Source organism: Scomber scombrus, chromosome 4, assembly GCF_963691925.1.
Source record: "Scomber scombrus chromosome 4, fScoSco1.1, whole genome shotgun sequence".
In the NCBI taxonomy this organism is placed as follows: domain Eukaryota; kingdom Metazoa; phylum Chordata; class Actinopteri; order Scombriformes; family Scombridae; genus Scomber; species Scomber scombrus.
The window spans coordinates 31,958,887-31,980,272 of record NC_084973.1 but is presented as its reverse complement, the minus strand read 5'-3'; the positions used below and the strand labels follow the sequence as shown (position 1 = coordinate 31,980,272).

At 39.0% G+C, this 21,386-nt stretch overlaps 1 protein-coding gene and 1 pseudogene across 1 annotated transcript; one reads left to right on the top strand and one right to left on the bottom strand.

Annotated features, from left to right (window-relative positions):
• The window catches only part of LOC133978510 (zinc finger protein 208-like), a 355,630-nt pseudogene that overhangs the window by 74,431 nt on the left and 259,813 nt on the right, over positions 1-21,386 (bottom strand).
• cnot6l (CCR4-NOT transcription complex, subunit 6-like) lies at positions 547-18,215 on the top strand (the record flags this gene model as incomplete). Its single annotated transcript, XM_062416785.1, is given in 10 exon segments — positions 547-733; positions 1,609-1,694; positions 2,153-2,242; positions 2,365-2,433; positions 3,457-3,614; positions 4,456-4,610; positions 4,746-4,897; positions 9,556-9,783; positions 11,131-11,333; positions 14,890-18,215. Coding segments are annotated over 10 exon segments (1,550 nt in total), but the record flags the coding sequence as incomplete, so codon positions are not given.

Genomic DNA, 21,386 nt, shown 5'->3' with positions numbered 1-21,386 from the left:
CTTTCCTCCTTTCCATCCTTCCTTCCTCCCTCCCTCCCTTCTTTCCTTTCCTCCTTTCCTACCTTCCTTCCTTCCCTCCTTCCTTCCTCCCTTCCATCCTTCCTTCCTTCCTTCCTCCCTCCCTCCCTCCCTTCTTTCCTTTCCTCCTTTCCATCCTTCCTCCCTCCCTCCCTTCTTTCCTTTCCTCCTTTCCTACCTTCCTTCCTTCCCTCCTTCCTTCCTCCCTTCCATCCTTCCTTCCTTCCTCCCTCCCTCCCTTCTTTCCTTTCCTCCTTTCCTACCTTCCTTCCTTCCCTCCTTCCTTCCTTCCTTCCTTTCCTCCCTTCCATCCTTCCTTCCTCCCTCCCTTCTTTCCTTTCCTCCTTTCCTCCCTTCCTTCCTTCCGTCTGTCCTTCCTCCCTCCTTCTCTCTTTGTTTCCTCCCTTCCTCCTTTCCTTCCTTCTTCCTCCCTTCCTTCCTTCCAACAGGAGGGTTAAAGGTTAAAATCTGCTTAAAGACAACTAACCAAATAAAAAGCTAACACTATCATTGTTGTTCTTAACGCAGGGCGGGTCAGGAATCTGAGCAGCTCGTTATGGACGCTGACCCACCTGACGGCGCTGCACATCAACGACAACAACCTGACCCGCATCCCACCGGACATCGCCAAGCTGCCCCACCTGGTCTACCTGAATCTGTCGTCCAATAAGCTCCGCAGCCTGCCCGCCGAACTGGGCAACATGGTTTCTCTCAGGTAGGCGGGAAAAAAAACAACCTTAGTGCTTGTTACGATGTTTTAAAATCTGTTGTTTTAGTTTTGGTGTTTTTAAAATAATGAATTCATTGAAAAGGATTAAACGCCTCAAACTGCCTTTAAAGCTTAACCTTCGTATCGTCGTCCCGGGTCAAATTGACCCCGTCTGTTTTGACTGTTCCTTCTTTCCTCCCTTCCTTCCTTACTTCATCCCTCCTTCTGTCTTTCTTTTCTCCCTTCCGACTTTCCGACCTCCCCTCATACCTTCCTTCCTTCTTTCCTCTGTCCTTCTTTCCTCCCTCCCTCCTCCCTTCCTTCCTCCCTCCCTCCTACCTTCCTTCCTGCTGTCCTCCCTTCCATCCTTCCTTCCTCCCTCCCTCCCTTCTTTCCTTTCCACCTTTCCTACCTTCCTTCCTTCCTTCCTCCCTCCCTCCTCCTTTCCTTCCTTCCTCCCTCCCTTCTTTCCTTTTCCTCCCTTCCATCCTTCCTTCCTTCCTCCCTCCCTCCCTTCTTTCCTTCCTTCTTCCTCCCTTCCTTCCTTGACTCGAGGACAACAGGAGGGTGATTTAAAGAAGCGATGTATCCGAACACACACGCAGATCAAACACCAGAAAAAGAGGAAAGATTATGAAGTCTGTGGGCGAGGAACAGATACAGTTATCTTCCTGCGTCCATAAAAAGCATCTCACCTAAAAAAAAAAAAAAGCTGACGATGACACAGTTTGACTAAATGAATGAATCGAAGTGACAACGTGTTCGAAGGCGGTTTTGACAGCGATAAAGACTCGCAGGAGAAAATCCCTTCAGATGTAAAAAAAAATGTACAAGATAAGAATAAAAGATGACTGATGTGTTTTTGGTGTCGTCTCTTACAGGGAATTGCTTTTAAACAACAATCTTTTACGAGTTCTGCCTTATGAACTTGGGAGGCTGTTCCAGTTACAAACCCTCGGGCTAAAAGGTGAGTCATTCATTACATTACTATTACTACTATTCATCTTCTATCTATCTAATATCCTTCATATTATAACAGTTTTAGTAACCAGTAGTTACATTTATCTGAGCTCCCTGCTTTGCATTTATTTAAGTGTCAGTGATATTCAATATTCATTCAGTCAATATTACATATTTTATCCACTGAGAGAGAAAAAAAGACACAAAGAAAGATAAAGGAGGAAGAAGAGAAAGAAAGAAAGAAAGTTTTTATGGTTACACCACTTAGACATTTTTACCATAATCCTCTAATATATTCTCTCAAAATGGATTAAAAGCAGAAATTTGATGCTGGGTCCACAAAAAAAGAATGTGTGCAAGTTATTCATACGTTTATTTTCACATTTTAACCCCTTTAAATTTGACTAAACCACATGGACATCATATATATATATATATATATATATTGTATTTTGGTTTTTGCAGGAAACCCTTTGTCCCAAGACATCCTCAATCTGTACCAGGAGCCGGACGGAACCAGAAAGCTTTTGAACTACATGCTCGACAATCTAGCAGGTAATCAACAGGACTCATGCATATTTAACTGGCAGTTTATTATAAACCTGACCAGTGCAGGTATATCGTCCTATTGTCCCACTAATCCGTTTTTTCTCTTCCTCACCTCGCCTTGTTTCCAGTCCACCCAGAGCAGCTCCCCCAAAGACCTTGGATCACTCTGAAAGAGCGAGACCAAATGAGTCCAACAGGTAAGTTACACCTCCAGCTTCATGTCGGACCCCGTCTGTTTTGACTGGTCCTTCCTTCCTTCCTTCTTTCCTTCTGTCTGTCCTTCCTCCTTCTCTCTTTTTTTCCTTCCTCTGTCTTTCCTCCCTTCCTTCTTTCCTTCCTCCATCCCCCTTTCTTCCTTCCTTCTGTCCATCCTTCCTCTCTCCCTCCTTATTTCCTTCCTTCCTTCCTTTCCTTCCTCCCTTCCTTCTTTCCTCTGTCCTTCTTTCCTTCCTTCCTTTCTCCTCCTTCCTCCCACAGGTATAAACTTGTATATTTGAAAATATAAAAATGTGTATAAGCTGCACAAAAATGTAACAAAGTGGGAGGAAAGAAGGGAGGGAGGGAGGAGGGAAGGATGAAGGAAGGAAAGGAAGGGAGGAAGGAAAGAGGGAAGAAAGGAAGGTAGGAAAGGAAGGAAGGCAGGAAGGACGGGGGAAAGAAGGAAGGTAGGAGGGAGGGAGGAAGGAAAGGACGGAGGGAGGAAGGAAGGAAAGAAGGAGGGAGGGAGGACAGACGGAAGGGAGGAAGGAAAGAGAGAAGGAGGAAGGGAGGACAGAAGGAAGGGAGGAAGGAAAGAGAGAAGGAGGAAGGGAGGACAGAAGGAAGGGAGGAAGGAAAGAGAGAAGGAGGGAGGGAGGACAGACGGAAGGAAGGAAGGAAAGAAAGAAGGAACAGTCAAAACAGACGGGGTCAAAAAAGTCCAGCTGTGTATAAATGTGTATTTGGTGTTTTTACACCTCATAAATGTGGAAAATGGGTCAAATTGGACCCTGAACAGCATGTAAGGTCCCTCTGTATAATATATATGTTCCAGTTGAATATTTTATTATTATTAATCAGCAGCCTTTGCATAATAATACATGTTTGTCTTGGTTTCTTTAGCTGCTTATACTCAGTAAAACACTCTAAGGATCTAAAGAATCATTTTTCCTCCTCAAACTGTTATGTTGCTGTTTTTCTCATCGTCTTTTTTCCTCCTTTTCTTCTGTACTCTCCTGCAGCCACTTTCACAGTCATGTGTTACAACGTGCTGTGCGACAAATACGCCACGCGCCAGCTGTACGGCTACTGCCCGTCCTGGGCTCTCAACTGGGAGTACAGGAAGAAAGGCATCATGGAGGAGATCACCAGCTGTGACGCTGATATCATCAGCCTGCAGGTAGAAACGCGTTTAGAGACTTTACCTTTTAATCAGAGTGTTAAAAAGAGGAAGATTTTATTTATAGGCTGCTGTAAAAGTCTTCCTACATCATTAAATGCTTCTGTTATAGTTTATTTATTACATTATTTATTTATTTATGTTTATCACCCAACAAAATAAGCGTCTAGCACTTTACTGATCAGACATTTCACTGCTTTATTAAACTTTTGAACTATTTTAGTTCTAATTTTCCTCACCACACCTCATATCTGCTGTTTGTCACATCTTTAACGCAGGTTTTTTGGTATTATTAACTCAGTTATCTTCAGATTATCAGGATTTATTAGGACCTTTTTTTCTTTTTTGGGAAGGGATTTAGAAAAAAAACTTTCTCTATGAAGATTTATGAAGAGAAATTTGACTCACAATTCACAACCTTGTCTCCCATCATGTTGTGCAATAGCAGTTAGAGTGTAAAAAAAACCATATTGTGCTATCAATTAATCAATACGTCGTAATTAATTGGCAATTATTTAGATATATTTAATTTTTTGCAGCTTCTCAAACGTTAGACGCTGAATGATTGAGCCGTTTAAGTCTCTTAGCTGCTTTATAATTATCAGATTGTTACTCTGCACATCTGCACAGCTGACACAACCGAGTCATTGTCTGCAGAAGGAGACAATACTGACTGACTGTCTTCGGTTTAGTTTCCCTCCCTCGAGACTGGAAGTTTATTTTGGCTCAAAAAAAGCGTAAAAATCTGTTGAAGAAAAGCTGAATCATTTTATTTATTGATTGTTTCATTGGCTGGTTTTAGCTGATGTTTCCTGCTGTGTGTGTGTGTGTGCGTGTGCAGGAGGTGGAGACGGAGCAGTACTACACCTTGTTTCTGGAGACGCTAAAGGAGCGCGGCTACGACGGGTACTTCTGTCCAAAGTCTCGAGCCAAGCTGGTGTCCGAACAGGAGAGGAAACACGTGGACGGCTGCGCTGTGTTCTTCAAGACCGAGAAGTGAGTTTAAGACCTTCGCTGTTTGTTCTGTGGTCTTTGTATGTAATAATGATGTTTACGTCCTTTGTGTATATTAATGTTTGGATTTCTGTCGTTCATTTCTTCATGGATGTTTTGGGTTTTTTTCCCCCGCAGGTTTACGATGGTCCAGAAACACACAGTGGAGTTCAACCAGGTGGCCATGGCCAACTCCGAGGGTTCAGAGGTCATGCTGAACAGAGTGATGACCAAAGACAACATCGGGGTCGCCGTTCTGCTCGAGGTCAACAAGGACATGTTCTCCGGCGGTAAGAACGACTGAAATGTACTTTCATTTTACTCCCTGTGGTGTCGTAATCCATGGAGACGCTACTTTAGGTCTCAAATGCCTCAAGACTCCAACATCTGTATGTGAAGGCAACATTTAGTGATTAATCTGTCAGGTATTGTTTTCAGTGAATCTTTTAGTTTAGAAAATGTGAAGTTTCCAGAGCCAAAGTGACGACTTCATTGATTTTACGAACATATAAAACAGAGAAAAGCAACAAATCTAGAAACTCAGACCCAAGAATATTTGTCATTTGTACTTAAAAATGATTTAAATATGAATTAATTATTACAAACTGGCTGTTTCAGCACTATTACCCACCAAACAACCAAACTACTGTTTTATCTCAATGTGAATCGATCCCAAAAAATTCAGTTTTTCCAGTTAATCAGTTTTTAGAAGTATAAATGCTCATATTATTAATGTATAATCATATAATATAATATAATAGGACACAGCAGGAAAACTGTGAAGCCAAAAGTAAAGAAACAGTTTTTTTACAATAGCGACTTTTTGCCACAAGGTGTCACAAGTTCACAACTTTTCAAGTGTGTCAAAAGTCAGGAGCCCAAAATAAACATGAAGTGTGTTTATCTGTCTGTGATGATTCCTCCTGTTCATACTGACCATTAGAAGATCCCTTCATCATGTTTACTATGGAAGTGATGGAGGAATAAACACACAGTCCTCCTTCTGTGGAAACATGGATTTAAAAGTTGAATCTGAAGCTAATATGAAGCTTCAGCCGTCTGAATGAAGGAAAGAAAGATAGAAAGAAGGAGGAAGATGAGGTAAGAAAGAACAAACAAAGAAACATAGAAAGAAGGAAAAAGTAAGAAAAGAAAAGTAAAAGGAGGAGAAGGAAAAAGTACAAGAAGGAGGGAGATGAGGTAAGAAAGAAAGAAAGAAAATGGAGGAAGAGGAAGAAAGGAAAAAGGAGGACGAAGATGAGGAAAGAACAAAAGAAAGATCAAAGAAAGAAAAGAAAAGAAGGAGGAAGATAAGAAAGAAAAGAAAATAAAGAAGGAGGAAGATGGGGAAAGAAAGAAAGAAAGGAGGAGGAGGAGGAGGAAGAAAGAGCAAGGAGGAAGAAGATGAGGAAAGAACAAAAGAAAGAAGGAAAAAGAAAGAAAAGAAAAGAAGATGGGAAAAGAAAGAAACAAAAGAAAGAATGAAAAAGGAAGAGGAGGAAGATGGGGAAAGAAAGAAAGAAAGACTCTTGCCCTCTTTTTGTTACTATGGTTACACCACAGCTCAACAGGGAAACACTAAGAGGGAATCTGATGCTAAACAGACTGTAAATGTGTCAGATATCACTTGATATGACTAATAACTCAGACTGATGAAGCTCAATAGAAGCTGATCAGAGACGTTATAATGACTGTGTGTCCATCACTTTACACTGAAAGCACATTTAAAGGAGATCTTTTAATAATCAGTAATGGCCGTAATGTCCCTGGTTCGATTCTACCAGGCAGGTAGCTTTGGGTTTAACAAGTGACTGCATTACTTCTAATGGCCAGTAGGGGGCGACTCCACTGGCTCCAAAAGGAAGTATAATGGCATAAAAGTGTTGAGAAAACCTCTAACCTCTTACCTCTAACTTGATTTCTCAGTATTCAGTAAACACTTCCCTAATGAGTTTATGGTCTCAGTCACTAGTTTTACCCTGAAATACTGTCATTAAAAGTGTCAATACCAAATGTTGAGCCACAGACGTGTTTAGAAAGCATCAATAGTCGATCTGACTGATCAATAAATGTGATTAAACCTTGATTAGTGTTTCAGAGAGCAGAGAGAGTGTATTTTTTAGCTTTTACACCACTAAACATCTCCTATCACACAATATCATGTCCTATTTTACCTAAGACATGAAAATATAACATAGCAATAATGATTTAAATGTTATTTTATTGGTAGTTTTGAGTCTCTTTAGTCTCTCCATCTCATAGTTACTATGGTAACTAGATGGCAGCTGTTACTCAAACTAACTGTAGGTTGTTTTTGGTAGTTTTTAGGTTTCTTTAGTCAATTTGTGTCTCTTTTCAGTATTTTTATGTCTCTTTTTGGTGGTTAAATGTTATTTTATGTAAAGTGAAAATGAGCAGAACTTTATGGAGCTGTGGGGTTTATTGTATAACCATTAGAGCTATCAGTCTTCACTGCTACATCATAAAAAGAAATCCTCATAACTACTATCTTATTAAAACTATTAACTATTCATTTCACTATAAAACACATGTCAATAGATACAGAGATAATTTAACCCAGAACAGCCTCAATGGACAAACATTTGTCGCATCTATACAAAAGTATAACATTTTAAAATATTGTAATTTTTGTGTATTTTGGGCCAATTTAGGAAAAGTTGTGGTGTTTTTACAAGCTGTCAAATATCAAATTTGACCCAAACAGTGTGAAAGGTTTTGCTCCAAACATGAGATTCATTGACATTAAGAAACATTAAGAAACACAAGAAAATTACCAGACTTAACCTTTAATTCGAGGAGTTATTGTTTCACTGTGTTGCTCTGTGGCGTCAGCATCTTCCTCTATAAATGCTAATAAAAGATATGTGTGTATACGACTCTTTAAACAGTTAGAAGATGTTCAGGAGACTTTTTGCTGAATAAGTGAAGACCATAAATCATCTCTTTGTGGCCTTGTGGGAGGCCTTGAACCACAAGTTGAGCACCAGTCAAACATCCAGGCTGTTCAGAGCGCTGACAGGAAGTCACGGAGGGATGGTGGTGTCCTCTTCTTCCTCTCTTCTCTCTCTCTTCTATTAAACAGGAGCCTTATTTAACTAAAACACATGTCAGTAAAAGACATTTGTGGTGTTTTTACAAGCTGCCAAATGTCCAAACAGTATGCAAGGGGTTAAATTCTTCTTCAACACAGCATGATGTTCATTTAGTAAATTACATAGACCATAAAACAGGCGATGTTTAGGGTTTGGCTACGTTGTGATTGATAAAGCTGCTTTCCATTTACCTCTGAAGCCAGATTAACCATTGATAGTCATTGATGGCATATAATGACTAATGGCGCTTTTCCACTACACCGTTCCAGCAAGACTCGACTCGACTCGTTTTTTTTGTGTTTCCATCAGGGATAGTACCTGGTACCTGGTACTTTTTTAGTACCTGCTCTGGTGAGGTTCCAAGCGAGCCAAGCCGATACTAAATGTGACGTCAACAGACTGCCGGCCACTGATTGGTCAGAGAGTCACTGGTAGAGTCATGAGCCGTCCCACACAAAAATCAAACCCGGCATTTTTAAATACCGGCAACAGCGTTACAGCCATATGGCTTTCTATCTCTTGCTTTGTTTGTGACAAAAAGCCTCATACAGCAGCAACACCACTGCCTCAATGTCCTCCATTGTTTATGTATTTTGTGTTGTGTATAAAACGAAGTCACAGCAGTTTCGCGTAGCCGTGCTATGACGACCCCGCCCACGTTGATTAGGTACTTTTTTGTAATGGAAAAGGTCGTTCCTGGAACCATGTCGAGTCGAGCCGAGTCAAGTCGTGCTGGAACTGTGGAGTGGAAAAGCGCCATAACATACACATAGCGTAGCAAGTAGACGCTGGACAGTGCTGCATGTACGACTGATTTAATGAGACACAATTAAGACAGAAAAGCTAATTAACAGGATATTACTACAACTTTCACGCTGTTCATGCACAAGGCATCAGATCCTAGATTTTGAGGTTGTGGCTGGTGAGGTTCTTCTGACTTCTAGAGCCGGAAATCCGACTTCAGCGGTCATCCCAGTCGTATAGTCCGACTTCCTTCGAGTACAAATGAAACGCACCATATCAGTGTCTACCAAGGTGGTGCATGAAACTGAGAAGTTCCTCCACAGCTCCACGTTCTCATCCAAATAAGGTCACTTCTCATCACTTGTGGCTCCAAAAACCAAGATGGTGACCATCAATATGCTAAATTTGAGGCTTCAAAACGGGAAACCACAAGTGGCTACACGTCCGCTATTTTTATAGTCTATAGATTCCAGTCAGGGACCTTTTTGTTTCCTGTCTGCCTCTTCACTGCCCGACATCCAAAAAAGCCCCCAAAAAAATCTAAAGAAAACGAAATCATGGAACCTCAAAGATCAGTCTGCCATTTATAAATACATCTGCGTTTGTTTTGGTAAATTTCGGGATGTTCCTTTTTGTGGACGACGTACGAAAGTAGTTTCATTTCCATAATCCATCGGGTTGTGGTTTGGCAACACGATACAGTACACAGTATTTTACAGTTCATTCATTCAACTCTGCAGCACGGTTTTGCTTCATGTACAGAATAACTTCCTTATTTTTATGTTTTCCCCGCTCTTCCTTTTTTTTTTTATATCTTTCACTTCACTGTGTCAGCACTTCTGGGTTTCTCAAGTTGCATCAGAGTGCGGTTTGTCTGCAACCAAAATTAAACCACGTTCAGGTTTGATTTTAGAGATTTTAGAGATTTTACAAACTTTTTTTTCACTCTTGCAAAATTTAGTTTCTTTCTTGCATGATTTGTGTTGCAGGTTTTGACATTTTCATTATTATTTAAGTCACCTATAAGCCCTGATTTAATGCATATTTGTGACATTTAATATTAAATCCGGTTTCTTCTTCTCTGTTTTCAGGCATGAAGCCGCCGCAGGACAGGCAGCTGGTCCTGGTGGCCAACGCCCACATGCACTGGGACCCCGAGTACTCGGACGTCAAGTTGATCCAAACCATGATGTTCCTGTCGGAGCTGAAGAGCATCGCCGAGAGGGCCTCGGGCTCCATGGCGACCGGCTCGCCGACCTCCGACGCATCCTCCATCCCCATCGTCCTGTGCGCTGACCTCAACTCGCTGCCTGACTCCGGTAAGACCGACTCGCTGTTCATGTGACTCTCTGATGCTGCTGCAGACCTCATTTCACACACGGCTCCATAAACACTTTGACTATCACTTAATTTACTTATCTCTCTCTTTTTCTTTTGTTTCTTTACACAGAAAGTTCTCAGAGCACTTGAAAAGTAATCAGATTACTCGTGTGGTTTATTTCACACTGAATCTGAAGTACAACAGTTCAACAGTAACTTAAATAGTGTCTTGCAATAGATAGATGCAACAATTAACCAATTAATTGAACTGACTGAGTGAATTGAGCAGAAAAGTAATCATCTTTTATATTTTTTTTTAGATCAGTGCACGTTTACTGGCACGTTTTTCACACCAAGTATTTTATTATTTAGTACATATATATATATATGTATTTGTTTTATTAGTACAACTTTTGGGTATTTTTAGTTAAGTTTTTCTTCCATTGGATAGCTAGAGATGTGTTTTTACGTGTGAATCTATCCATCTATCTATCTATCTATCTATCTATCTATCTATCTATCTATCTATCTATCTATCTATCTATCCATCCATCCATCCATCCATCCATCCATCCATCCATCCATCCATCCATCCATCCATCCATCCATCCATCCATCCATCCATCCATCCATCCATCCATCCATCCATCCATCCATCCATCCATCCATCTATCTATCTATCTATCTATCTAATAGTGCATGCAACAGGATCAGGACGGTTCCTCCTAAAATCAATGATTAACTTATTGGTTTTTGTCACGTTGTTTTTTAACAGGTGTCACTGTCACCTCGATCTCCATTAACCTTCGTGTCGTCCTCCCGGGTCAAATTGACCCCGCCCGTTTTAACTGTTCCTTCTTTCCTCCCTTCCTTCTGTGTGTCCTTCCTCCCTCCTTCTCTCTTTCCTTCCTTCCTTTCCTTCCTCCCTTCCTCCCTCCCTCCTTCTCTCTTTCTTTCCTCCCCCTACCTTCCTCCCTTCCTTCTTTCCTCTGTCCTCCTTTCCTTCCTTCCTCCCTTCCTCCTTCATTCCTACGTCCTCCTGTCCTTCCTTCTTTCCTTTCCTCCCTTCCTTCCTCCCTCTTTTCCTTCCTTCCTTCCTTCCTTCCTCCCTTCCTTCTTTCCTCTGTCCTTCTTTCCTTTCTTCCTCCCTTCCTCCCTTCCTCCCTCCCTCCCTCCTTCTCTCTTTCTTTCCTCCCCCCTACCTTCCTCCCTTCCTTCTTTCCTCTGTCCTTCTTTCCTTCCTTCTTCCCTTCCTCCTTTCCTTCCTTTTATTTTAAAAAGGATTTGTCTGATTAATGTGACCCACGCTGTTATAAAGGTTTTTAACTTTTTTTTGCATGGTGCAGGTGTGGTGGAATACCTGAGCAACGGAGGCGTGGCCGAGAACCACAAGGACTTCAAGGAGCTGCGCTACAGCGAATGTCTGACCAACTTCAACTGCAACGGCAAGAACGGCAACTCAGACGGAAGCATCACACACAGTTTCCAGCTGAAGAGCGCCTACGACAGCAATTTGATGCCTTACACCAACTACACATATGACTTCAAGGTAGAAACAGCCTCCGCATGTTCCACTTTCATTAGATCTAATCAGGTCAATATTTTAGGAAAAACTTATATGATAGTTAACTGATTTCTTTGGGTTTTCGACTGTTACTCAAAACAAAATAATAATAACAATAAGGAAAGGCAGCTTTAGTTATATAGAGCATTTCATACCTATGGGGCAACTCAATGTGCTTTATAATAAAATAAACATTCAACAGTAAGAATTGGAAGCTTAAAACATACAATTAAAATAAATAAATACATAAAACCCAATTATAGTAAAAACTGGAAACATTAAAACATTAAAAAAGAGCCCAATTATAATAGAAATTAAAAAAGTGCAGCAAAAATAAAAAGCTAGACTAAAATAGAGCATAAAATAATGATTTGCATTAGAATCATTAAAAGGATATACAGTGCAAATGAAAGATTAAAATTTAAAGTGCTTTTAAAAAGAGCTCAATTATAAGAACTATCATAAGAAAATGTCTAAATGCTATATACAATAAACAATAACTATACAATACATGGGAGTGGGAGGAGTTGTACAGTCTGGTGGCTGATGCTATGAAAGAGGCCCTAAAGCGCTTTAACCCAATAATAGTGAAAATTAGAAACATTAAAACATACAATTTTTTAAAAAGAGCCCAATTATAATAGAAAATAAAACAAAGTACAGAAAAAATAGAAAGAGAGAAATAAAAATAAAAAACTAGACTAAAATAGAGCATAAAATAATGATTTGCATTAGAATCATTAAAAGGATATACAGTGCAAATGAAAGATTAAAATTTAAAGTGCTTTTAAAAAGAGCTCAATTATAAGAACTATCATAAGAAAATGTCTAAATGCTATATACAATAAACAATAACTATACAATACATTAGTGGGAGTGGGAGGAGTTGTACAGTCTGGTGGCTGATGCTATGAAAAAAGGCCCTAAAGCGCTTTAACCCAATAATAGTGAAAATTAGAAACATTAAAACATACAATTTACATACATACAATCATAAGAAAATGTCTTTTAACCTGGATTTAAAAATGTTCACCTATATACAATAAACAATAACTATACAATACATTAGTCGGAGTGGGGGGTGTTGTACAGTCTGGTGGCTGATGCTATGAAAAAAGGCCCTAAAGTGCTTTAACCCAATAATAGTGAAAATTAGAAACATTAAAACATACATTTTTTTAAAAAGAGCCCAAATATAATAGAAATAAAACAAAGTACAGAAAAAATAGAAAGAAAGAAAGAAAAAGAAAAATCTAGACTAAAATAGAGCATAAAATAATGATTTGCATTAGAATCATTAAAAGGACATTAGGTTAAAATTTAAAGTGCTTTAAAAAAAGAGCTCAATCATAAGAACATGCAAAGAGAAATGTTTTTTTAACCTGGATTTAAAAATGTTCACCTATATACAATAAAACAATGTCTAAATGTTATATACAATAACTATACAATACATTAGTGGGAGTGGGAGGAGTTGTACAGTCTGGTGGCTGATGCTATGAAAGAGGCCCTGAAGTGCTTTGAGGCAACTATTTGGGTTAAGAAATAAATAAAACAATGATTTAAAGACATTAATTGAGAAAAGGAACCTATTTAAAATGACTGTAGGCAACATTTAGCAGCCTGATGGCAGAAGGAATAAAAGATTTGGAGTGTAACATTAGACAAATAAACTGATCTTGTTGTCTCGATCTTTAGATGCTGTGGTGAGCAAAAAAAAAGATGACTGTGTGCACAAATAAATCTACTGCAACTTATTTCCTTTCATGCCAAGAAGCAATAATAAAAAAAAAGTTCCCATAAACACGACATCAGATGTGCATTCAGCCAAAGTTACAATACAGTTCTGCTTTTCATTTAACTGATATAGAAACTGTTAATGTGGGTGTTGAATCTCGATTTTAACTCACAGATAAGATGCAATAGTTTCATTTTCCATACAATATATTAATATACTGTATGTGAAATATTTGATTGCTTTATCTTCAGTATCATGATGAGTGGTTTTTGCTGATTGTGATCTTTGCAGAGATGGAAAACCTTGCAGCATCTACGAAGTTTTTATAACACCTTTTAGCTGCGTGGGTGACAGAAGCGCATTTGCCCGTATTTTAGATTTGAAGAAGTTGTTGTCTTTTGGTTTCTGCTCCGTTTTCTAATGAGTCACGCAGCAAGCTATCTCATAAACAAACGTTTTTTTCCCTTGTTGCTGTTTTTTGTTTGTTTTTTTTAAACTGGACTCCCCACAGCCGTCTTTAAACTAACCCGAAACATGCAGACATACGAACAGAAACACTGATTTCTACGATGTTTTTTGGCGCCTTTTGATGCTTTAATAATGTAGAATAATTCCTTTTTTTTTTTTTTTACATCTGCACCTTTTTTTTTGGATAAACAAATTAACTCCTTGGGGGACAATTTATGATATGTATGAAATGAGTCAAGCTCGTACAGTAAGTGTGCAAACATCTGGCAAATGTACATCAAAGAGGGTTGGGGGGGTTTTTTCCCGCCTTTTCTCATTTTGAAATCTTTTGATTAAGCTTTGTTCCCTTTTTCAATACACAAATAGACACAAACAGACATATAAACCTATACAATTAGAGTATACCTCAACCCACATACATAAAAACAAAAAAAGACACTATTTGGGGAACAGAGGTTCAGGAAAGCCAGACTTAATGCTTAAAGTTTGGATATAACATGTCATTCAAAATAAGAGAGGAAAGGTTTCCAGGCTCTAAAGCAGGCATGTCTAAACTATTCCACAAAGGGCCTTAATGTGGCTGCAGGTTTTTAGTTCCAACCACTCAAGAGCACATGATTCGACCAATCAGCTGTCTGAAGACTGAGATCAGCTGATTAAATGAATGAAGTCTGGTGTGCTCCTGCTTGGTTGGAATTTAAAAACCTGCAGCCACATTAGGGCCCTTTGTGGAATAGTTTGGACGCTCCTGCTCTAAATAATACCTGTACTGATCCCCTACTGGAGTATCTGGGTTTATCGAGCTTTTAGATGTGCCGTTACACTTTCCACCCACTCACTCTTAGTTTGGTAGATTTCCAGAGATTGAACACTAACCATCAGGCCAATAATGACAGAAAGGTTAAAGCATCACACTGCACACCTGTAAGTGCCAACTCTAGATAGGAATTACTCCAAATAATTCCATAACTGGGTCTGGATGTAGTTCCCTACCACAAATACTCGAGAAAGTTTTTAAAAAATGGCCAAACATAATGGTCCAAGACTTGAGACTAGAGTGGTTTCATATTTGCCAATCTGCTCCTACTAAAGTATACTCTATGTATAACTTTAAACTAGGGATGCTCGATATTGACTTTTCTGCCGATATCCGATATTCCGATATTCCCCAACTCTTAATTTCCGATACCGATATCACCCGATACCGATATATGCATTTTTACACCAAAACTGTTACTGGTAACAACATAATATATCTCCTATTGTGGAATTAACACATTATGCCTAATGTTAGCTCCTCCCACCTCTGATGTCATGATGTCTTCCTGTCCGCAGGGCGTGATCGACTACATCTTCTTCTCTAAGAACCACATGAGCGTCCTGGGCCTGATGGGACCGCTGGACAGCCAGTGGCTCGTGGAGAACAACATCACCGGCTGCCCCCACCCCCACATCCCCTCGGACCACTTCTCCCTGCTGGCCCAGCTGGAGCTGCACCCGCCCCTCCCCCACCCGCTCAACCCCCTCAACGGGCTGCACCTGCCGGTCCACAGGTAGTGCAGCCCGAGAGAGACGAGCGAGAAATTGAGAGACCCCCCCCCTTCGCCCCTCCGCCACCGCCCGCCCTTTTTATCACCCTCCCTTATCTCCCACCCCCCATCTTTTTAAACACTCAAACCCCCCCCCCCCCTTCTCCAGCTTTATACAGGACCCTGTACAGTTTACCAATCATGTTAAAACTCAAGACACCATCCGACCCCTCCCCACCTCACACCGCCACCACCACCACCCCTCGCCCCCCCATCCCACCCTCAGACACACCCTCCCAAAAGGAGTGAAGTATTCGCCTGTTGTTGCTCCTTTTTTTGTGTTTTTTGCAAACTGTAATGTTTTATTTTTTTTATTTTTTTTCTCCCCTTCTCCCCTTTAAAAAAAGGCTTGATACCAAATGTTGGGCTTGGGATGACGTTGCCACGGTAACCCCCCAGTGTCACATGTTCTTGTTTTTGTTTTTTTTGCCTTAGACATATATGATCTTGACAGCTTGTAGATTCTGCTCCTACAACAACAACAACAACAACAACAACAACAAAAACCCTAAACTAAAACTATTATTTTTTTTTCCTTTTAAGATAAATTTACAAACACAAATTTCAGCTGATTGGCTTTATCTCTTTTTTTCTTTTTTTTTTGGTTTCTTCTCTCGTTTCACGTAGCTGTGAAATCCTTTTTTTTTTTTAAAGTGAAAAAAGCGATATGATAAAACACATGAATTATTAATGCTGCAGCACAACATGTGTTTAAAGTCACGCAGTATGACTCCCAAATTAACTGACATTGTATTATTTTTTATTTTAAGGAGTAACACTACAAACAGCTGAATCATATATAATGAATGTTTGTTGGTTTACATCACTATTTTTTGTAAACTAAATACTATATTTTCAATTCTGCTCAGCCAAAAAAAAAAAAATACACCAAAATACTTAAATTTTATAATTTGGAAGTCAAACAGAGGAATAACCTGCCATTTTTAAAGCTTAAAAATGATTGATTGGTCTTTTTTTTTTTTATGTGTAAGTTAACGTCATTGAAACACTAAATTTTGATCTTGTTTCAAATGCAAACTACGATATGAAATCATCTCATGTCACAGCTGTGAGTCGTATGAATGTTTTGTCCACACAACAGCACTGATAATATTGATGATGATGCTTTGTTTTTTTCGGGTGCGGGGGGGGTTGGGGCGGGCTTTCAGATTGACATTTATCTTGTAGAGAATATCGGATTTTTTTTTTTCTGGATCACATTTCCTGATGATTTGGGGTTATGTTGTTCAGTCTACTGTTTGATTTTCTTTTAAAGTAACCTGAGAAGTGTCTCACCTGACTCATCCGTTAAACTCGTTAAGCAGCAAATCTTAACCTGAAAGTCTCCTCGCCTCGCCTCGCCACATAGGTGTAACTGGGCTATTGCATTCACGTCTTCATCTGTTTTTCCTCTATAATACGGGTCTCGTACCTCCTTTGCAGTAACTTCCTCTGATCATCCTTAAATATTTTACTTGCAGATGTATCGGCCGATTCACGCTCATTGTAGTTTAAAAGTTACGTTTTCTGCAGCCTTTGCAAAGTGTTAAAACAGTGAATTAAAGCTACATTAGTGCACAAATCCTAAATTTTTTTATAAGCATTGCAATTAAATTAGCTCATTACTTATTAAAAAGAAAATTTTAATATATAAAAATATATTTGAAACAAAATCCAGACATTGACTGACAATAAATACATTTTTATCTTTTATGAAGTCGTGCTTTCGAAACACCTGCAGTCTTAAAAGAAGAAAAAAAAAAGAGTATTGTCATGTTTTCCCAACTGGCCAAAGAATCAGAATCAGAGTAACTTATGCTCCGTCGATATAAAGACGATATTTATTTATTAGCGGCAGAAAATATTTAGAGAGAAAATATAAAAATCTGCTCATGATTTGTGACCCGGGAGTCGAATGTATTTACCGAAGGCTCACTTTAAAATTGGTCGTCGCAGCCTCTTAATGCCAAGATTCCTGTGGATTAAAACTTTGTATATTTGTCGTCAGATGATTAGAAACTAATAGCCCTTTATGTCAGTTGTAACTCAGGGCTATGCTATGCATTCAAGCAGTACCTCTCAGATGAAACACTCTCAAGAGTCGCATCGTACAAGCAAAACCAAACAGGAAGCTATCGTTCTGAAAATCCTTTATAAGCACAGGTAATGTATGTACTGACACGCAGTATGTTGTCGTTAATGTTGCAAGAGTCCTTCGTCGTTAGTGCATTTTTGATAAAAACTACTGCTGCACTTCACTTTTTGCTCCGTTCTTAGAAAGAGTAATGAAAAAAGTCGTTGAGATGAACTTTAAAATGTAGTTATTTTGGTTTTGCTGTACGGATTGTGAGAAAGACTCAAGTATCAAGTGTGGGGATGGATGGGTTTAAATGAATGCAGTCGTAGGGCTGGGTTTGAAAGTTTTCAGTACTACTGCCAGTAAAGAGAGACATTTTAGGTTTGGATACAAATCTTCTTACTGATCATACTTTGAGAAATATAAAAAAGTTTAACAAAAGCTCTAAAATGTCTGAAGACGAGCAGCCAAGAATTTCAATTAGTCAAAAAATTAGCAAGTTTTCAATTAAACAGCAGACATTCGATACCAGCTTTCAACAGTGGCAGTCTTTGACATTTGGTGCTATGGACACATTTTTGGTCGGTGCCAAAAAAACAGTATTGAGGTTCGACACCCAGCCCTAAATATGCAGGGTGCTTCACATATCTGACACGCTTCACACTCTAGTGTCCAGTAGAGCCCTGATTTCTTTGAGATTGAATTAGTGTATCATATTTAAAAGAAAAAGAAACAACTTAGCATTTTTCTCTGTTCTATATTTGAACAAAAAAAAAAGCCATAATTTTTTTGGGATGAAAGGTGTCAGCACAACCCGGCACCCTGTAACCTCAGCTTTAAAAACCGCAGTCGGATCAGTCCGAACCGGGCCTGGACGGGGCAGTATCGGCTTTGCTTCATTTGCACATGATTTGACGCTAACGGATACACCTCCAGTTTCGGTGGAGTTGATCTTTCATGTGAGCAGTCTGAGGGCCTATACTTCACTCCTAAAACTCACCTCACAGGGTTTTTTCTGATTTTTGTACAACAAGTGTACATAAATTATAAAAATTGTCTTTGATGACGGGGCGTCTTTCACATCTGTGAGGGGAATGTACCATTTCTCCGATTAACGGGGGCGTATTTTTTCTCACAAATCAAAGATATACTTGGTGTTGTACTTTTTATTTTATTTTTTTGTTTCTTTCTTTCTTTGCCCTGTGCACTAAGAGCTCATATGTGAATACCACCTCCGCCTGTCTCTGTCACTCCTGTGGAGACGGAAAAAAACATCTCTGTCCAACCTTGTTTTTGAACGACGGGCATTTTGTGTCTCTAACTAACATGACAGTCTTTCAAAATTGGTACTTTGTACAATTCAGTATTACCAAGTTTTTGAGAAAAAAAAAGATAAATGTTCTAGGTTTGAAAGCAGTTTGTCTTGATGGCTTTTTATTTCTTTCTCCAAAGTGTCGTCTCAAAGCTTCTCACGCTCTTGAGATTATGCAAACTGGTTTTGGTTTCTTCTTCTTCTTCTGTCTGCTTGATGTTCCCCCCCAAAAAACCTGGTTGTCCACATTTCTCTTCACACACACACACACACACACACACATCATCCAACATCAACATCAACAGCCACCTCCGACTATCATCACCTGTAAGCATTTGACCTGTTTAATTTTGTCTCTTTATGGAGCACACCTCACTTACTTTTTCTAAAAAGAAAAAAAAAACGACGTGCCTAGTTTGTACAATTTCTCCAACAGCAGCACTGCCCATGAGACCAAGACGCTCAGAGATTAACCCCAGCGCCATCATCCATCCATCCATCCATCCATCCATCCATCCATCCATCCATCCATCCAGCCATCCATCCATCCATCCATCCATCCATCCATCCATCCATCCTTCCAATCATCCCTTCCAAAATCCTTCCTTGAACCCTTTTTTGGGGATGAGATCACGAGGAATTGAAACAGGAATCATTGCTCACTTCCATTAAAAAGAAAAAGAAAGAAAGAGAAAAAAAATGAAGTGCTTTTTTTGTATCCATAACATTTAAAAGGATAAATCCTCCTCATTCATTTTCTATCAGTAATTTCTACCAGATGTCTGAAATGCACACTCTTACTTGTTTTATGGGTCAGTTTGTGCAGCTTTTTTTCCTGCAGAGAGAGTTCATTGTATCTTTTTAGAGGATTATCACGACCGTCATCGCATGCAGTTTCTGAATGTAAAAAAAAAAGAAAAGAGAAAATCCTGATGTTCACTATCTGACCCTGTTTGTTTGTTTGTTTTGGTTATTTTCTGAACACTGTTTGGTTGTGCATTAAGGTTTAGTCTGGTAAGATGGTTGTTTTAAAATCTTTGGTGGCCAACAGCATGTCCTGAGGAAAAATGGGGACGAAGCATTTCACATTTGGACAAAGTTTGTTGTCTTTAATCTGCTCCGATAAGTTGAGTTTTACGGTCTCCAAAACCAGGCCAGGTTGCTGCATCTGAACTAAAAGGGTAAATGTTTTTCTTCCCAGTGTATTAACCTGAAAAAGGTGTTCAAATATATACAATAAAACACCAATTATCTCAGATTGAAAATGAGATAAAGCAACGTATGAATCCGAGTCAATGCAACCTTTTAACCCTACTGTTGTCCTTCTGGGTCAAAATTGACCCGGATTGATTTGATTGTTTATAAAGTATGAGGTATAAAATATCACCCAATTCTGTGTTAGATCTTTTTAGCTAACTTAATACCACAGGTTTTACACATATGTTTGGAAATGATGGTTAATAGGCCTAATTTAACCCTGCTGTTGTCCTCTCGGGTCAAAATGGACCTGGCGTTATATAAAAAATTAGGTATAATTTCATTTAAACGAGGCCTATTGAGAATAATTTCCAAAAAATATGTGTAAAACCTGTTGTAATAAGTTGGATTTAAGTTGGCTGAAAAGGTCTGACGCAGAATTGGGTGAAAATGTATCCATTATGCTAGAAAACAATCAGACCACACCGGGTCAATTTTGACCCGGGAGGATAAAAGTTCCAGGAGAGTTAAAAAATCCTGTGTGTCTATAATATTTTCAGCTGTAAATTCGGTCAGTATTTACAATATTGACCACAGGTTAATACACTGATTAAACTACTGGGGGGGGGGAATTACTTTGATGAAATAAAGTGACACCAAACGAATGGTTAGAAAGGCAGCAACGTCAGCCTCAAAACCTACAAAGTCGACTCAAATTTTACATCAGCTCATTGAATCAGTTGATTTTGAAGATGAAAAACTATTTTAAGTTTATTCTCATTCCTTTTAAAATTGAAATCTGGTGAATAAAAGGCATTGGCCGACTCAAAGGCTGTTACTTTAACTTGGAAAAACGGTTAAATGCATATTAAAGTTGCTGCCTTTCGTCAATGTGCAGCAGGTTTGTTTTGTGCATGTGTGCTAACGGTGGTAAAAGTGATAAAACTGGGTGAGGATCCTCAGCCACCAGCAGACACCAACCAAGGTGCTACATTTATTTCTCAAAGAGGATTTGAAAGAAATGCACTTAACATCTGTAATAAGTCAGAAACATTTGTAGCTGGCAGCTCTTCGCCACGTTTGTTTTTAAGGAAGGAAAACCAGTTAAATGTCCAAAAAAAAAAGGTGCAAAACTGCAGTTAATGTCGGCCTGTGAGGATGAGTGAACGTTGTTTTAAATCAGATACAGATACAGATGCAGCCTTTATAGAGGTCTTCTTACACAGTGTTCAATATAGTTAATAATCTAATTCTGCTTTCGAAGTCATGAACCCCAGGCTTTATTTCATACCTCCAAACCCTTCCAAAAATGTTTAAAAACTGCATAAAGTACATTATTAAAAGGTTTATAATTGGAAAAATGTTAAAAATTAGCCTGTTTTTTTAAATGAAATTTCATTAACTCTTCTATACTGTTCATATTCTGGCATTTCCCAATATCCCCTCAATAATTAGTCTCTATACAACATTTCTGAACTACAAATCATTCATGAATACCTTATCAATCAATAATAAATTGTTTTCAAAGAGCAGTTGATGGAGACAAAATATTTACAATCATGCAATATACAGGAGAACAAAACAATTTCAATTGATTACAGTATAAACACTCAAATAAAATGAGTATCAGATGCACAAAAATGGGTTTTAAAAAGTT